Raw genomic sequence first — 20,632 nt, 5'->3', positions numbered from 1 at the left:
TTTTAGAAAATAAAAAAAATGGATATGATGATTTTATATACCAGGATCAATGCAACAAAAGGACATAAACGTGAAAATCTTAGCAATCTGTCCAACTGCATCATTCAGAGAGCGGGTTTTTTCCACATTAAGTTTTATTAAAAACGAACAAAAAAATCTTAAATGTCATAATTTAAATTTTATGTTATATAACATTATAAAAATGATTTTATAACTAATAATTTCTTAAAATGTGTTTAGTTATATACCATAAAAACCCAATAAAACTTATATATTACATAAATGTAAATTAAAATATTATTATAAAATAAAACAAAAAAATAGTTGTTAGGTTTTCTCTAATAAAAATAAATTTGGGTAACATCATATTACATTACAATAAATATTTTGAGGGGGGTAACCAAATTAAGAGTTAAAATAAAAATAACTTTCGTGATTTTAAAAATAATATTAAAAAAGTAATATATAGTCCTTAAATCGTTAAAAAAATGTTTTCGATCTTATATTAAAAGAGTTTGATTGCCTTTTTCTCAAACATCTTATAATAGTTTAACTGGTAGATGTGCAGCGTTAAATGTTTTTAAATTAATTTTTTAAATTCTATGTTGGTTTAAAACAATTTATATACAGTGTCTCTCATAAGTATTCGAATTTAGGTAAACTATGAAAAGAAACCAAATTTAATATATTTTGTGTGCAAAAAAATAAAATAATTTGTTATATGGTTTAGACCAGCCAAGCGCAGAAAGAGAAACTGTTATTGTAGTGGTAAGAAAATACTAAAAAACACTTAGAAAAAAGATTTCCTAGTTACGCTTGCTATGATAAAATTTTATAAGAAGTAAAATTGTAAATTTTACAGATAAAGCATATTCAAAGAAGAGAAAAACGTTTATTTCTAAACAAAGATTAAAGCTTTTAATGTAAAATGTTTAAAAAAAAAGTATTAAAAATATTGTTTTTATGTATTTTTAATATTATGCATTCCTGAAAAGTTTTTGGAGTGTACCAGTTTTTTGCAAGTTATTCTCTTGTTTGAAAATATTGTTGTTGTTTTTACAAATTTTTGCAATTTTTACGCTCTTGCTATGAGTTTTATTTATGATCGGGTTGTGTACGTGTGAATTGCCGAAAATCTTCGTAATTAGAACAATATGAACGCGCAACGCTGGTTTAGACAGTCCTTAGGTCCTTTTTAAAACTTGAAAAATTTACATTTACTTAAATTAGCTTTTTTTAAACAAAAATTCCATAAAATTGCCTCACAAAAGTGTACGAATTTTTCCTGTATTTCATATTTGATCATATTATTATTGGGAATTTGTACCCTTTTTTTATGTCAAATCATTAAAATGGTGATTTTTGGCAAAATTTGTACTATTTTTTTCCACAGATAAAATCAAAATTTGATATTTTGATTTAATAGACCCCTTGGAGTATCTAAAAATAGTATTTTTGTTACAAGAATCTGTATTTAAACGATCCAAGATATATTATTGATATCATTATTCTGTCGCTAATTCAATATATTGGAACTTAAGTCCATTTTCATAATACAAGGGTCAAAAAATTTCGGGGAAAGTTTTCTTGTATGTATTCTTTTATATATCAGCTTTTATATTATAAGTTTTCAATGTATTGTGGAAGTGTACAACTCCAAAACATGCCTCGAAGAAACACCATTCAATATGGTAGTATCATTATTTTATATACCAATGACGTCCACGCTGCATGCCACTATATCATTATGGTCAAACTCAAAAATATCGATATCAGTTTAAATATTGATTACTATTATCAAAATAAACCCAAAATTTTTTACTTACATCGTTATTGTAATGGGCAACATAAGCGTGAAAGTTACGAATAGTAAAAACTGAAATCTACTGTATAGGATGGCGTTTTGTAAAGGCATGTTTTGGAATTGTATGCCGATATAATGTATTGAAATTTTAAAATATTTTAGTGCTAATATGTACATGAAAGTAGATTAGCCAACTTTGTCGGAAAATATCGACCCTAGTGGTACGAAAAGGGACTTAAGATCCATACAATTCAATTAGAAACAGAAGAACGACACCAAAAATACATCTTGGAACTTTTAAGTACAGATCCTTATAACAAAAATTATTATTTTTTATATACCTCAGGGGTCTATTAAATCCCAATATTAAAGTTTGGTTTTTTTCTGAAAAAAGAAAAAAATAGCAAATATGGTCAACAATCGTCATTTTAATGATATTACATGAAAAGATGGTACAAATACTTCAAAATTGTGGAACAAATTGGCCAAAAATATACAACACAATTTTAAGAAAAAAACCACTCGTTTATAATTTTTGTGTTTCATAAAATATGGTGATATATGAAATACAGGAAAATTCAAATACTTTTGTGAGGCAATTTTTGTGTTTTTAAAAAAGTTAAATCAATTGAGGTAAATGTAATTTTTCTAAATTTTAAAGAGTGTGATAGGACTTTAGACAATATAACAAATTTAATTATTTATTTCACACACAAAAATATTATTTAATTATGTTTCTTTTCAAAGTACAGCCAAATTCGAATACTTATGTGAGACACTATAAATATTCCAGTAAAACAAGCAAACTGGAGATTTGCTAAAATCCCTCCACTTGTAATCTAATTTATCTGGCAACAGCATTGTTTTTGCAAATTTTAGCATTCTAGTGTTGCCAGAATATTCATTCATCATTTAGGTTAATGTTTTTTGTTGATGTCATTATCAAGTGAATTGAGTTGCAAATTGCAATTTATAAGCAATTAATTTTATTTGCCGGTAAGAAAGCAAAAAATTTATTAATCGCCAAAGGTGATGAATTCCACCCACTCAAATAATATGCCAACTGAATTTAGTTTTTGTTCTAATGTAACACTCCAGTTTATAATATGGGATATAGTGCCTCACATTTATTGTAAAAAAAGAAAATACTTGTTGTTAGCAACCAGCACAACTATTAACCACGATTCATAACTTTAATATAAATATTTTGATTTACCACAGTAGCCACACATTCCAACCAACTTTTAAATTAAAGTAATGCACATTAGTGATAAGATTATTTCAATAGTATAAGCATATAACCATTGATAATCTGATATCATTATTGAAGTAATTGTGTTCTACAAGTGTTTTAACTTTTTTCCACAATTTTCCCTCAGTTTCAACACGTACTCTAAGTACACAACATCTATTTTCGTCGTCATCATTAACAGCGCCAGCGTCACCTAATACGAAAAGGTTCCAACAAACAATTCCATTGTATTCGCTACAAAGTCAACGCAAAATGGGTCGTCTAGGTAAAATTGATCCAAGTTCTTACTCCCAACCAGAATTGATTACCACACAACACAGTGTCTTGAACTGGAAGGTAGATTTTGAAAACACCAAGTTGAAGGGTTCAGTTACCCATCGTTTTAATGTATTGGAAAAGGATTTGCCTGCTATTGTAAGTTTTACACTTTCTAAATTGCCTTTGCGTTTAGTAATAAAAATTTCTTTATTATTTAAGTTGTTGGATGTGCGTGATGTTAAAGTTTTGAATGCTGAAATAGTTTCTGGAAAGTCTTCCATTCCACTAAACCACTTTGTTAGCGATCCAGTTGATGATATTGGTGCTAAACTTACTTTGGAATTACCACAGGGTACTGCTACCGGAGAGTAAGTAATATATGTTTGTCCTAAAATTTTTAACTCTCAAAAACATTGGCCATGTAGACATCTTAAATTTTGTCATTCTAGTGACAGACGGACATAGCTAAATCGACTCAGAATTTCATAAGGACCAAGAATATATATACTTTGTTGGGTCTCAGATGAATATTTCTTGGTGTTACACACGGAATGACAATGTTATATGTACCCTCTATCACCACTGATGGTGGTGGAGGGTATAAAAAAGTAACACATTTATTTATTAAAAACAATTATGATAATTATTATTCACTACTTTTTATACCCTCCACCACCATCAGTGGTGATAGAGGGTATATATAACTTTGTCATTCCGTGTGTAACACCAAGAAATATTCATCTAAGACCCAACAAAGTATATATATTCTTGGTCCTTATGAAATTCTGAGTCGATTTAGCTATGTCCGTCTGTCTGTCCGTCTGTCTGCCTAAAACACGCTCACGTTAAAACTAAGCCAAGGACATCAACCAAATTCACCGAAAATATTTGTTGTTATCCTAAGCAGTTTGGTATTGAAAATGGGCAGAATCGGTTCACATCGGGAAAAGTTATGAATCAAAATTTGAAACAACCTCGAAAAAAATAAGCATTTTTTACACATTCTGATGTAATTTTCTCGAAAACTATGCAAGATAATTCCATAAAAATCGGCATATATTCGTTTCCACAGAAAAGCTTAATATCTGTGGAAAATCGCCAGAATCGGTCCACAATTTCATATACCTCCCATACAAAAGTACATATTCCCGGAAATTTGGTTTTTTGTTAATAACTTCCGTAGTTATATCGATATCTTCACTAAATTTTAGAAATTAAAATTTTATGATAATAGAATTTATTCAGAGGAAAAATTTTTTGGATGGGTCCATAATTGGTCATAGCTCCCATACAAGGTCCCCTCCCGAAAATCACTTAAATGCACATAACTCATTACTAAATTAAGATATTGATATAAAATTTGGTACAATTATTGCTTTTATATACAGAAATATTACTATGAAAGCTTTTTTGGATCGGTCCATAATTGGTCATAGCTCCCATACAAGGTCCCCTTCCGAAAATCATTTAAACTCGCATAACTCATTACTAAATCAAGATATTTATATAAAATTTGGTACATGTATTGCTCCTATATACAGAAATATTACAATGAAAGTTTTTTTGGATCGGTCCATAATTGGTCATAGCTCCCATACAAGGTCCCCTCCCGAAAATCACGTAAACTCGCATAACTCATTAGTAAATTAAGATATCGATATAAAATTTGGTACAAGTATTGCTCTTATATACGGAAATATTACTATGGAAGATTTTTTGGATCGGTCCATAATTGGTCATAGCTCCCATACAAGGTCCCCTCCCGAAAATCATTTAAACTCGCATCACTCATTACTAAATCAAGATATTGATATAAAATTTGGTACAAATATTGCTTTTATATGCTGAAATATAACCATGGAAGTTTCTTTGGATCGGTCCATATTTGGTCATAGCTCCCATACAAGGTCCCCTCCCGAAAATCACTTAAACCCGCGTAACTCATTACTAAATAAAGATATCGATAAACAATTTGGTACATGTATTGCTCTTATATACAGAAATATTACAATGAAAGCTTTTTTGGATTGGTCCATATTTGGTCATAGCTCCCATACAAGGTCCCCTCCCGAAAATCACTCAAACGCACATAACTCATTACTAAATTAAGATATCAATGTAAAATTTGGTACAGGTATTGCTCTTATATATAGAAATATTACAATGAAAGCTTTTTTGGATCGGTCCATAATTGGTGATAGCTCATATACAAGGTCCATTCCGAAAATCAGGTCCCATCCCGAAAATCATTACTCAATTAAGATATCGATATAAAGTTTGGTACAAGTATTGCTCTTATATACAGAAATATTACAAAGAAAGATTTTTCCGATCGGTTCATATTTGGTCATAGCTCTTATACAAGGTCCCCTCCCGAAAATCTTTTAAACGCGCATAACTCATTACTAAGTTAAGTTATTGATATAAAATTTGGTAAAAGTATTCTTATATACAGAGAAATAACATTGTGAAATGTTTTTCCGGACGGTCCACAATTGATCATAGCTCCCATATAAGGTCCCTTTTAGAAAAACACACATACAAGGTTCCCTTCCGAAAATCAGAAAAAACGCACATAACTCATAACCAAATGTTTATATCCATACATTTAACAAAACATTCACTATAAAATTGTTTTCTGACCGGTCCATATTAGGTCATAGCTCTCATACTAGGTCCAGAAAATCACTTAGATTCACAATATTTATTACCAAGTAGAATTCTGAAATATTGTCTTTATGTACATAATTGGTCATAGCTCCCATACAAAGTCCTTTTACGAAAATCTCCTAAACTCACATTACTTATTACCAAATTAAGCTATTGATACATAATTTGGCAAAAATAATAGTTTAGTATACTTCTATTTCTCTTATACTAGGTCCAGCCCCTAAAAGCGCTTTAACCGTATTTAAAGAGCATTATCAATTTGTCTTGAACAAAATTTTGTGTAGAACAAAATTATATATGTATTTGTATTTTAAAAATCTTTAAATCTTCCACACACATACAAACATGCAAATTACTAAATTTATAATGTTCAGTAAATCTTGGAATTGTAATAGATTTAACTTTTGGGATTTTTTCTATTAAAGACATGAGAAAACTTATTTCTACAAATATTTGATCAATTAGAAAAGTAATAACATAGAAGTAGCTGGTGGAGGGTATTTAAGATTCGGCACAGCCGAATATAGCAGTCTAACTTGTTGGTTACATGAGTTCTCATTTAAGGTGTAGTTAAATAGGTGCAAAATTTACGCCACAAAAGTAAGTATACATATAATTTCAATATGTATTTGGCTTAATGATATTAACAAAATTCATGAAAATTTTACCTGTTTGAATGTAATCATTTTATAATAAACTAGCTAAATGTACCCGGCGTTGCTCGGGTTTTCTTCGATTCTTACAGATATTATATAGCTCTTGTTAGTTATGAGGGTAAAAATGTAAATGGTCATAAATTATTACTAATGTTGATTAGAGGGTTTTTAATGACTTTTTGTTTTTGAAGTTCGAAATTTCGATTTGGTCATCAATATTTCCAAAAAAAAAAAAAACATTGTGTAAGCTAATATTAAGTTTAAGAAAAAAATAATAGTGCAAAAATGGTAGTTATACAGTTGATAAATCTAACTGGATTTTTTGAATAAAAAAAGGTGGATTTATCTAATATATGTATGTTTGTAGGGCAATATCCCTAATTCATAAAACAAAACCATAATAATTTGTTGTAAAATAAATTTGATTTATTTTTCTTTTTGCCGAAGGATGTCAAATATTTTTTAAGTGTGTAGAAATAGTAAATTAGATAAAAGTTATTTAACTAAAATATCGTACACTTGCAATAGCATACACGTGCAAAAAAAACAATTTTTCCATTTGTATGGAACAACTTTAGTATTAATTAAATTTTATTAATTATTTATTAAAACTTTCTAGCTATACCAGTGTGCTTCGCTACCCTCATCGTAAGGGAAAAAATAAATATCATTATTGTAAATGTATATATATCTGCAATATCAAAAATTCCCCTTTTAGAGAACTCTTTAATATTACAGAAAATTAGAAAAAACAGTTGAAAAACGAAAAAGTGCCAGACAGTGCTTTTATATATATTTTCATTAAATCAGGATGACGCATGTTTAATTTTCAACCAGAAACCAAAAAAATCGCATAAAGATTTTTATACAATCAGGAAGCTACATGTCCAATTTAATGTTTTTAGGTTCAATATTATAGAAAATTCGAAAAGTATTAGTAAAAGAACAAAAAAGTACCAGAGTATGCTTTTTCAATTTTCGTTCAATTGGGATACTGCGTGTTTAATTTTATGTTTGTATATTCAATATTTTAGAAAGCTCTAAAAGTACCAGTACCAGTGAAGTACGAAAAAGTACCAAAGGTCCTATTTTATTTAATTTCATGTTCCTAAGTTCAATATTATAGAAAATTCAAAAATATTCCAGTTTAAATTTTCATTCACTCAAGTCCCTGATTGCTTTTATAGATTCTAATTAACTCCGGACTCCACATGCTTAATTTCATGTTTCTAGGAGCAATATTATAAAAAAACACAAAAAGTACCTTTTAAAGAACGAAAAAGTACCAAAAAGTGCCCTTTTATAGGTTCTCACTTAAAAATAGGCTCTAAACGCTTAATTTCATGTTTCTAGGTTCAATATTATTGAAAATTCAAAATGCACCTTTTAAAGAACGGAAAAGTACCAAAAAGTCCCTTTTATAGGTCCTCACTTAATCCGGACTCTACGTGCTTAATTTCACGTTTCTAGGTTCAATATTATACAAAAATCCAAAAAGTACCTTTTGAAGAACGAAAAGTCCCCTTTTATTTATTATTTTATAGATTCTCATTTACTCCGGGCTCTACATGCTTAATTTCATGTTTCTAGGTTAAATTTTATAGAAAACTCAAAAAGTACCTTTTGTAGAACGAAACAGTACCAAAAAGTCTCCTTTTATATATTCTCATTTACTCCGGGCTCTACATGCTTAATTTCATGTTTCTAGGTTCAATATTATACAAAAATCCAAATAGTACCTTTTGAAGAACGAAAAAGTACCAAAAGTCCCCTTTAATAGGTTCTCACTTAATCCATCCTCTACATACTTAATTTCATGTTTCTAGGTTAAATATTATAAGAAATTCAAAAAGTATCTTTTGAAGAACGAAAAAATACCAAAAAGTCCCCTTTTATAGATTCTCATTTACTCCGGGCTCTACATTCTTAATTTCATGCTTCTAGGTTTAATATTATAGGAAATTCAAAAAGTACCTTTTGAAGAACGAAAAAGTACCAAAAAGTCCCCTTTATAGATTCTCATTTACTCCGGGGTGTACATGCTTAATTTCATTTTTCTAGGTTAAATTTTATAGAAAACTCAAAAAGTACCTTTTGTAGAACGAAAAAGTACCAAAAAGTCCGCTTTTACAGATTCTCATTTTCTACGTGCTCTACATGCATAATTTCATGTTTCTAGGATCAATATTATAAAAAACACAAAAAGTACCTTTTGAAGACCGAAAAAGTACCAAAAAGTGCCCTTTTATAGTTTCTCATTTAATCCAGGCTCTAAACGCTTAATTTCATGTTTCTAGGTTCAATATTATAGAAAATTGAAAATGTACCTTTTAAAGAACGGAAAAGTACCAAAAAGTCCCCTTTTATAGGACCTCACTTAATCCGGGCTCTACATGCTTAATTTCACGTTTCTAGGTACAATATTATACAAAAATCCAAAAAGTACCTTTTGAAGAACGAAACGGTTTCAAAAAGTCCCCTTTTGTATGTTCTCACTTAATACAGGCTCTACATACTTAATTTCATGTTTCTAGGTTCAATATTATAAAAAATTCAAAAAGTACTTTTTGATGAACGAAAAGTCCCCTTTTATAAATTCTCATTTACTCCGGGCTCTACATGCTTAGTTTCATGTTTCAAGGTTAAATTTTATAGAAAACTCAAAAAGTATCTTTTGTAGAACGAAACAGTACCAAAAAGTCTCCTTTTATAGATTCTCATTTACTCTGGGCTCTACATGCTTAATTTCATGTTTCTAGGTTCAATATTATACAAAAATCCAAAAAGTACCTTTTGAAGAACGAAAAAGTACCAAAAGTCCCCTTTTATAGGTTCTCACTTTATCCATCCTCTACATTCTTAATTTCATGTTTCTAGGTTCAATATTATAGGAATTTAAAAAAGTACCTTTTGAAGAACGAAAAAGTACCAAAAAGTCCCCTTTTATAGATTCTCATTTACTCCGGGCTCTACATACTTAATTTCATGTTTCTAGGTTCAATATTATAGGAAATTCAAAAAGTACCTTTTGAAGAACGAAAAAGTACCAAAAAGTCCTCTTTTATAGATTCTCATTTACTCCGGGCTCTACATGCTTAATTTCATTAACGAAATAAAAATTCTATTCCAAAATGTTGCACACAGAAAAAATTATCACCTATTTTTTTTCAATTAACAGAAAAAAAATAATTTCGAGTTTCATTTAATTATTCTCTTAATTGATTCAATTAATTATTTAATTAAACAAAAATATTTTTTTTTCAATTAAATTATTAATTATTTTTTAACTTATATTTAATTATATTTTTATTTCATTCAATCAATTTTTTATTTTATATATTTAATATTATATTTTTTATATTATATTTCATTGACGAATTTCTCGTTAATATGTAACATGACTACATATGGTAAAATTATCTAGTTATAATAAAATAAGAAATACCAATATTAATATTAGATTTAAAAAAGTATATAAAACTAAAAACTGTAAAAAATTTGAAGTACAACATATACAACATGACAAAATCTGTTGGTCTTATGATGTCACTTTATTCATAAGCTTTGGATGTACCTACATGTACATATTTAGTATGTCATAATTCGAATAAAATAAATAAAAAATGCACAGCAGATTAATATTTTATATGGACTTTTAGTACACTAACTGTCAAATTTCACATAAAATATTCTCCCTCGGATAAATACTCTTTGATCTGGATAATGTAGTAACAGGCATGGGAAATTGAGATTCAACTATTATTATACTGACCTCAAACAAAAATTTGTAAACTTCTTAATTAATTTTATGTCTGCATTGCAAAAGAAACTTATAATTGGTTTATATTAAACATCTATCATGAGAATCTTAATAATTTATGTAAAAAAGTACAAAGTAATAGATTTTGCATCTCTGTCATGTAAGCTCAAGAAGTAGAAAAAAGGCGAAAAACAAATACAACACCCATGCGTGTTGTTTTGCTTTTTTTTCAGATTGTTTATTGAGTACTCTACAAAGTAGCAAGCCGTATCGGCGCGACCGGCGGCTAGCCGAACACCCGGTTAATTTTCACGAGCCCCGTCGCCGCCGGTTATTATGCTGATAGCGAGAGGCTTACCGAGTTATTAAAATAAACCTCCAATTTTAAAAAACGAAACCTACTAAAATTTGGTACATTTAATAAAATAAACACGGCTAAGCCGATTTTTTTATGAGCCGGTAAAAACTCGGCGTAAAGTCGATTAGCCGCCCCCGCCGACCAATTTTACCCATTCAACCGCCGCCGAAAATAAGTGATCAGCTTGCTTCTCTGGTTCTCTACTCTCCCCTTTTTTGTAGACAAATCTCATTGTTTTTTAAATTTTCTTTTCTGTTCAACTTTCTTATTTTTTTGCAAAAAGTAAACTAGTACAAATAAAATTTATTGTTTACTCCTATTAAATAAAAAACACTACCATCACGAATATATGCAAAGTTTATTAATAAATTATATAAAATTTGGAAAAATTTGTTAATGAAGTTTATACATAACATAAAAAAACCAAAAAAAAACAATTGCAAATTTCTATTTTGAACTTTATAAAAAATTCGGTATTTACTTGTTGTGAGTTTTACTTGCTAACTATACATTATATACATAATCAATTATATTGTTATTTTTATGTCAAAAATATTTGTGTGTCGTAATGAAATTTTACAAAGGAGGCGTGGAATGGCCATCTACAAAAAAATATATTTTTTTGTTACAAGTTTTTTGTTTTAACTTGTTTGTGCGTTTTATAGACGAGAGTGTTCTACTTTTTTATGTCATTTTTTTGGAGAAAAACAAATACATAAACAAAAAATTAAAGCTTATATATTATTGCATCATATTTTTGAGTCATTGTTAATTGTGTTTTCGGTGTGTAAAGAGTAAATAAAAGAAGGATTGCAAATCTAAAATATAGCGTGTCCATAGAAATATTATGTGCAAAAACTTTAAAAATTAGTTAAAAGCCTACAATTACAAAAGTCCATAAACTAAAAATTTCTTGGAAGTTTTTAAAAACAGTGCGTCGCATTAAAAAATTGTGTGCAAATACCTGAAAAGATTTTGGTCGTGTGTTAATTGTAGCAGAAAAAAGTTAATTATATTGTCTACATAAAGAATTCCAACCTAAATTTTTTTGGAGGTCCAAAAAACACCGGCCGGCATTAAAATATTGTGTGCAAATATATACCTACGTACCGAACAAAATTAAATAAATCTAAAAACTAGTGCTTGACGTGTGAAAATTGAATCAGATAAACAATAACATCGTCTACAAATATCTAAAGACCATTGCCGCCTGCACCAAATAATTGTGTTCAAATACTTAACAAAAGTATAGAAATACTTAACAAAAGTGTTAATATTGTGTTCAAATATTTGAAGATCATAACCTAAAAATTTATTGGAAGTGCAAAAACAAGCTTGCCGTGTGGAAAATACATTGGAAGTAAATATCTTAAGGCGAAACAACAGCAATTATAATAGTGTCTGCAAATACAAGGTAAGTCAAAACATGGTAATAAAAGAATCAAAGTTGAGGTGCGTAGGCAGAAAAACCAAGCCAATCAAAAGTTTTCAACGGCGGCATGACCGTTTTTAATCCACGGCGTCTATATTTCTTTGGTATTATTTGTAAAATATTATTAAAAATTTCTCATAAAAATATAATTACAAATTTGTTAGGAAAAAATTCAAAATATTTAAATTTTTATTTTTTAAGCTTAAACCAAATAAGAAAATGGAAATTAAATGCTTTATGTGTGAAAACACTTACAATTCTCCACAAGAATTATTTAAGCACATTAAACGATATACTTTTCCGCCAAACTATGGCTATAAATGTACATTTAAAGATTGTTATCAGCTATTTTATCAAAAGTTTTCTTTTAAAAGACATGTACTCAGACATTTCCAACTCAAGGCAGATGCTATTGTTAATTTAAATCAAGAAGAAATGGACTGTAGTTTTGAATGTATTGACAGCAATGAATCACGAAATAATACTGAAATACAAGAAATGGAATGTAGCAGAATTTCCGAAAATACTCAAATTTTTAATTACAAAAAAGAACTTTCTGTCGTTTATGAGTCTGCTGAGAATTTTATTATAAATATGCATTCCTTCAGCAATTTTTCTAAATCAGATGTAAATAATATCAAAAAGAGTCTCGAGGATTTAATACTAAAACCAATTTTAAATTTCCTTGAGCAAACTCAAAACCCTAACAACTCGATAAACAAATCGTTTTCTGATGTTTTATATGATATACAGTTTTTATTCGACGGTGTATCTTCTAATTTTAAATTAGAAAAAACTCGATGATAATTTAAAATCTAGTGGAGTAATTATGCCATTAGAGTTTCAGTTAAAGAAGTTATTTGAACATGATAACTACCTTGAAGAAGTCCTAGCTCACATAAAAGAAATAGAAGAAAATGAAACATATGTAAATTTCATTCAAGGGAAACTTTGGAATCAAAAGAAAAACTTATATGAAGAAAAAATTACTATCCCATATTTTCTTTATGCGGACGATTTTGGGATAAATAATCCGCTTGGATCAAAAGCAAACAGAGATTCTGTTTGCAACTTTTATTACAGCTTTCCATGTAAACCAACAAAAAGTTCAAAGTTAGACGAAGTTTTTCTAGCCTGCTCAATTAAATCTGAAGACGTTAAGCTTTATGGAAATAAATGCTACGAACCTTTAGTCAACACTTTAAGGAAAATTGAAATTGAAGGGATTCAAATAAAAACAAAAAACGGCACACAAAATGTACATTTTATAATGGGGTTATTTCTGGGTGATAATCTAGCCTTAAACATTACACTTGGATTCTCCAAGTCCTTTTCAGCAAAACATTATTGTCGATTCTGTTTAATGGACAAGCAGAAAGCTCAAAAACAAACAAATGAAGACAAAAATATTTTGCGGAATAGATTAAATTACAGGGAATCTATAGAGGGTGGTGTAATGATGGATAATGGAATAAATTCAATATGCGCATTTAATGAGATTCCTTCGTTTCACTGTACAGAAAATTATACAGTTGACGTAATGCATGATTTATTTGAAGGTGTATGTCATTACGTTTTAACTGAGGCTTTGAATTATTTCATTAAAGTTATGAAATATCTTTCAATCGATACACTTAACAATCGTCTCAAAAATTTTAACTATGATGATCATGACAAAGGCAGCGAGAAGATCAACATAACAAACAATGAATTAGAAAATAGGAAGTTGAAGACATCAGCAAAACAAATGATGGCATTTTGCCAATACTTCACCATTCTATTGGGCGCTTATATACCAAATAAAGATGCAGTTTGGTCGTTTTTGCTAAAATTTTTTGAATTAATTGAAGACATCTTGTGTTACGAAGTTTCCGAAGCTTTAATTAAACAAATAGAGACAAAAGTTACAAATTTTAACAAGGATTATCAACTACTATTTAAAAAAAATCTTACACCTAAATTTCATTTTCTATTACATTACGCCACAGTGATAAAGCAATGCGGTCCTCTAAGACAGTTTTGGAGTTTTAAATTTGAAGGAAAGCACAAAGAATTCAAAATTTATTCTCATGTTATAACATCTAGAAAAAATATTGCGAAAAGCTTTTCCTTCAAACAGCAAATGTCCTTTATTAATTACATAATTCAACAAAATTCTCAAGATTTCATATTTACAAAGCAATTTTATGATTTTGAAATTAAAAAAAATATAAGCTTTAAGCTAAAAATATCGGTTGAAAATATTTCTCTATTTTCTGAGGCAAAAATTTGGGGTTATAAATATAATAACAGACAAATTATATATACATTTAATAATGATTTTGAACTTTATCAAATTTTCCTTATTGTTAAAACAAACTTTAATAAAATAATATTTTGCTGTAGAAGAATATGTGCGGAATTCAACAACCATTACTCGGCGTTTGAGTATGGTACCCTTTCTGAATCATATAAATTTGTCAATATTGATGATCTTGTTGGTCCTCCAATTGGAGTTGTTAAGAATACCCAAGGAAAGTCGCTTTTAAAAATAAAGGAATATTATAAAAATATATATTAAAATGGATACTATTGATATTGGAGATATTTTAGAAGAATGGAATTTAAGTCATTTGTATACAAAATTTAAAAAATACTTAACTTTTTAAAACTTTTTTTCAAAATTCACTCTTGCTGAAGTAATTATTTGACCTGTAAATTTGTCCTTTTTAATCTTTAGATGAAAGAATAACTATCGAAGTGCTTAAAATCTTATCGCCAATTCACATTGCTAAACTGTTTAGTGATTTGCCGGTGGGAGACCAAGTAATTTTTGAAACTAATTTGAAGAAGTGGATGCAATCGCTTGATTTGTCAACATCTACGAATGATGTTGATTTGTCAACATCTACGAATGTTACACAAAAAATAATTTGTTCCGTAAAAGAAATACTTAAAACCACATATAATGGCCAGGAAATTTATGCATTTTATAAGAAAAATGGGAAATTATATGATGAGCAAAGAAATCTCTTGATATCCACAATCACAAAATATATTGAAAGCCATGGTATTGATTGTTCTCTTTCTGAATGCACAGAACTAGAAAAAGAAATTTGTTCTCTTTTCCCGACTGAAGAAATGGTAAGATAGAAAAAATTAAGTAAAAACAGTAATGTATAAAAATAAATCTAAACAATTTAGGAATTTTACACAAATGGCAAAAGAGGTAAAATATACAACAAACTGGCAAATCACAAAAGAGTGGCAAAAGATACATTCAAATGTAAAAATCAGATACCTGATAAAATTGAAAATGGTAATTAAACGTGTAGTTTTTAGTGAAGTTGATATATTTGCATATTTTTCTTTATGTTTTTTAAGTTATTGTTGAATTTGAATGTGTATTTTAGATGTTGAAGATAATTATGATCTAATTTTGATGTATTTGAGAGATGAAAAAACAACTGCTGAAGATTTTTGCTTATATTGGAAACAATGTGCCCCATTGAGATTTAAACAGATGAAAGACTCGAAAAAAACCTCCGAAATATTAAAATTGTGGCCAGAGTTCAAAAAACCTTCTGCTTGGCAATTGGTAATTTTTAATATTTTTACATCTTATTATTTATTTATTAATATTTTTATAATGGACCCTTAAACGTTTTGTCATTACTGTTTTCATTTAGATCGATGTTGATTTTAAAATTAAATTTCCAAATGCCAAAAATTTATACGAGAGATGGTCTCAACTAGGAGATAAAATGTTGACTTTACTAAAACAAAAAGTATCTTCAGCATTTGTATCCCAAAAACTGTTAGAACTTGATGCTCACAATGAAGGTATGTATATATACATATATGTCAATAACATCTTTAAATATATATATTTTTTAATTTTTGTATTTTTGTGTCATTTCAGAATCTAAAACATTCGCTGTTCTGTGGTACCTTCACTACATATTTCCCCCTAACCAAAAGGTTAATACTGATCCTAGTGGCAGCAAAATAAGAAAAAAATTTTCCATTGCTGATTCACAAAATGGTTTTGCTATCTTAGCAGACAGCAGTCAGGAATTGGAAACAAAAATTAAATTGCTTAAACTTCAAAATCGCTCTATTCAACCAAAACTTTTAATTGTGGGACAATTCCCAAACATTAAATCCATTAACATTTATTTAGATAATATAAGGTATCCATTTTGTAACATATTAAAAGCATTTGATATACTTATTAAGTTATTTTTTGTATTTAACTTACAATATCCCGAAGAATCGGAACTATTTTACAATTTTATTCAAAACTGTTTTTATGATATACCATTACAAAAAAAATCGACTAAAATTTCCTCCATTAAACATGAGTTGTCCAGCGATGTATAAAACTTAAACAGTCTTATTTGTAAACTGTTTTCAAAATAATTTATGTACATTTATTATAAATTAAAAATAAAACTTTATTTTTAATTATTAAATGTAAATGTATAACTTTACATAAAAAATATGTAATATATATCTAAATTAAATGAACAATTTATATATAAAAATATGTATATTTTTTTATTAATAAAATATACTTTAATAATTTTAAAAACATTTATATTTAAAATAAATGAGAAAATTGACAGAAATTGTTAACTAATTATAAATGTAAAAAATAAAATATATTGTATTTTAAAATAAATATTACTATATCCATGAAAATTGTTAACTATAAATGTATTCAGTATGAATATATATATTAAAAAACAAAATAAAATTTTGTAATAAAAATATATTTTCGTTTTTATTTGTAAACTTTGTGGAGTACTTAGAGAATATTTTATGATCTCAACTAAAATTTTAAATAAAATTTCTATTAATGACTTTATTAATTTAATTAAAATGTTAATAAATTTAAAATAAAAAAATCAATTATATAATTGATTTATTTCATTATATACTTAATTGATTTTAAGTTTGGATTTCTATTAAACTGTTTATTTAATGCAGTTATAAATTTAATTAGTTTTCTCAAAAAAAAAAAATTATTAATTTGATTAACGCAATCATGTACATAACTGATTTTTATTTAGGAAATCGATTATTTTAATAATTAATTTAATTGAAATTCTAATCAATTTAATATAAAAATGCAATTAGTTTTTTTGCTTCATTTAATAATCTACTTAATTGACTTTTTGAGATATTTTGATTAAGCTATTTAATTTATTCTATTAATGAATTAATTATTTTTAAATTTTGGTTTTATTATTGGTATTAATTGTTTCAATAATTTTTTTATTTGGAAAAAAAAATTGTTTTTTCCTACTTTTTACAATTTTGATAATTGATATCATCATTTTGGTGATAGGTGCAAAACTTGCTTGATACAATTATTTTGATAATTGAAACACATTTTTAGTTTTTTCTGTGCAACATCGTAGTGGGAGCCCGTTATTACGTATTTATATGTATAAGTTAATAAACCAAAATCAATGTTTTATGAAAAAAGTACCAAAAATAGGTACAATTTTCACCCCTTAAACATCCGAATAACCAAAAAGTACTAAATTTATATTTTTATTTTTTCGTCAAGTTATGAAGGAGTCAAAAATATTGTTTGAATGTTCACTGGTTTAAAAGATACATGGGGTGCAAAAAAAGTACTAAAATACAGTTTTTACCCGTTTATTCCCTAAAGGGGCCGAAATTGAAAAAAGTACCAGACACCTGTCCGCTTATTTTTTAAATGAACGACGATAAGCTTTAAACTATTTTTGTATCTTTTCTAGTTTAGGAGATATGAGGTTACCGATTTTACCCGTTTTTACCCTTTTTTACCCCCTAAACATTCGAATTTCCAAAAATCCCGTCTTAGTGGATCTATTTGGTGGGAGACCAACCCCCTGTCCAAATTTCAGCTCTTTAGCTTTAACCGTTTAGGCTGTGCGATGATGAATCAGTCAATCAGTCAGTCAGTCAGTCAGTAACGTTAGAATTTTATATATATAGATTATTCTGTGCACTCACAGAAAAAATTATCGGTAGTTTTTTTTCAGTTACCATGTTGTAATTTTCTTTATTTTATTTTTTATTTAAACAAATTTTTATTTGTCTAAATTATCTCATTTTTTGAAACTGTTTGAAACTTAAATGTAAAATATTGATTAAATTTTTAATTAATTCAATTAATTTTTAAATTGATTGAAAAAAAATTTCTGGCCTTCTTTTCTATTTTAGATTTATTTTTAATATTTATAATTCTTAAATAGTCAATAAAATTTTAGGCATATAATAGTTTCAAGTTTCTTGACAATTTATGAAACACCTTATATGTTAAATTGTGACAATAAAGTGATACACAGAAAAAATTATCGGTAGTTTATTTTTAATTAACATGTTTTAATTTTCTTTATTTTTTATTTAAACAAATTTTAAGTGTAAAATTTTGATTAAATTTTTAATAATTTCAATTAATTTTTTAATTAATTGAAAAAAATTTCTATCCTTATTTTCTATTTAAAATTTTTTTTAATATTTTATTTTGAATTTTTGTGCTAGCAATATTTATAATTCTTAAATAGTCAATAAAATTTTGGGCATGTAATATTCAAGTTTCTTGACAATTTTTGAAACACTTTATATGTTAAATTGTGATATTAAAGTGATAATTTTTGTAAATGCTGAACGCATTGTTATAGGTCTAGTAACGTTTTGTGTAATCGATTAATAATTTGATTGTTATAATCACTTTCTTAATTGATTTTAAAAAAAATTCTCTTCAAACAGTTTAATTTATTTGATTAATAAAATATCAATTTTATATTTATTAAATATTTTATTTATACAATTAATGAATTAATCAATGTTAAATCTTGTTTCAATTATTGACATTAATTGTTCTGATTAATTCGTTATTTGAAAAAAATATATATTTTTATTTTTTTACAAATTTGGTAATTGATATCATAATTTTGATATAGGTGCAAAATTTGCTTGATACAATTATTTTGATAATTAAAACTCATTTTTAGTTTTTTCTGTGTAATTTTAACTTTTAAATTAATTGTTTCTATACAACATTTGCAATCCTTTGCGGAACATTACCGTTTTAACATAGTATAGCGTTCATATTCGATATTTAACGGCGATTTCCTTATATGAGAACTCAAAGAACCAAAATATGAAGAAAAAAAGTAGTGAATAATAATTATAATAATTGTTTTTAGTAAATAAATGTGTTACTTTTTTGTTTAAAAAAATAACATTTTTTTAAATAAAACCCATCATCAGTATTTTTGTATACTTATTTTTGTGATTAACTGTATATTTTTTTAATTTTTTATATACATATATTTTAATTTTTCTATTCTCAATAATATAATATTAGTATACTTCTGGAACTGGACCTCATATGAGAGCTATTAAGAATTATGGATTAGTTAGAAAAATATTGCAGAAAGATTATACTATTGTCGATTTTAATAAAAATACTGTTATATTACAAACATATTTGAACTTTTTGTGGTGATACTGATATTTTTGAGTAAGTTATTAACGATAAATTAACTTAAAAAGGACCCGGTATATACTTAATCTTTGTTGAGTCCCAAATTAATATCCCTTGCTGTTACACATGGAATGTCGAACATATATGTATGTCATCACCTAAAACGTAAACGGGCCTATCCAAGATTTATTGAACATTCCAAACGCCTTTTTCTGTACATGGCATGTATGCATATGTGTGAAAGATTTAAGGATTGTCAAAATACATATATAATTTTGTTCTACACAAATTGATAATTCAACTAGTTAAATACGATTAAAGAGTTTTTAGGGGCTGGACCGGATATGTTCTAATAATAGACCGATCTTAAAAGATTCTTTAATCTAAATTTCTGTACATAAAATCTATATTTCAGTCAAATTTTCTATCGTATTTTAGTAACAAGTAATATGTTTTAACATGATCGTGTTTTATACAGACATATCTAAATCGACTCAGAATTTCATAAGGACCAAGAATATATATACTTTGTTGGGTCTCAGATGAATATTTCTTGGTGTTACACACGGAATGACAAACTTATATATACCCTCTATAACCACTGATGGTAGTGGAGGGTATAATTAACATCTAAATTTATTTGAGTTTAGTAATAATTTTTGTCTGTTTCAAATATAAAACTAAATAACAATATTAAATCAGTAATTTTTTCATTTTGAATTTTTTCTTTTCTCCTAATGATACTCAAATCGGTTTCAAAAACATTTAACGGTGTTGGTAATTGATGTCGGAAACCTTGTTCGTAGCTGCTATATAATGTCCACTTCTAAAAATCACTTAAACGCACATATTTCATTAATTAATAAGGCAATTGGGTAAAATTTGACTTAGCATTTGCCATTTGGGTGGCCCCAAAATGGCTGATGCTAATGATCCTACCGAAAATGAAAATTTAGTATATTCTAAGATAC

General features: G+C 27.3%; 2 protein-coding genes across 4 annotated transcripts in view; both read left to right on the top strand.

The window, feature by feature from the left end:
• Positions 1-2,900: 2,900 nt before the first annotated feature.
• LOC124418506 (aminopeptidase ltah-1.1-like) lies at positions 2,901-3,686 on the top strand. Its single transcript, XM_046945090.1, has 3 exons — positions 2,901-3,058; positions 3,184-3,470; positions 3,534-3,686. The coding sequence occupies exons 2-3, from the start codon at positions 3,309-3,311 to the stop codon at positions 3,684-3,686; spliced, it is 315 nt and encodes a 104-aa protein (XP_046801046.1). The 5' UTR covers positions 2,901-3,058; positions 3,184-3,308.
• Positions 3,687-10,703: 7,017 nt separating this feature from the next.
• The window catches only part of LOC111691225, a 519,435-nt gene continuing 509,506 nt past the window's right edge, over positions 10,704-20,632 (top strand). For 2 of the 3 annotated variants that reach the window (XM_046956730.1, XM_046956729.1), the window contains exon 1: positions 10,705-12,172. The gene's annotated coding sequence lies outside the window, so the exon portion shown is untranslated. Of the gene's footprint in view, positions 12,173-20,632 lie in introns of all 3 variants that reach the window. The other variant, XM_046956727.1, reaches the window with a different exon arrangement.

The sequence above is a fragment of the Lucilia cuprina genome, chromosome 2 (assembly GCF_022045245.1).
Source record: "Lucilia cuprina isolate Lc7/37 chromosome 2, ASM2204524v1, whole genome shotgun sequence".
NCBI lineage: Eukaryota > Metazoa > Arthropoda > Insecta > Diptera > Calliphoridae > Lucilia > Lucilia cuprina.
The sequence above is the reverse complement of the archived record's forward strand: the minus strand, read 5'-3'. Positions and strand labels throughout refer to the sequence as shown.

What these genes read in the sequence shown, in the direction of transcription:
- LOC124418506 (XM_046945090.1), top strand. Translation starts at nt 3,309, where the DNA reads ATGGGTCGTCTAGGTAAAATTGATCCAAGTTCTTACTCCCAACCAGAA. An exon ending in AAAAGGATTTGCCTGCTATT is followed by an intron (nt 3,471 to 3,533) that starts GTAAGTTTTACA and finishes TTATTATTTAAG; the next exon opens with TTGTTGGATGTGCGTGATGT.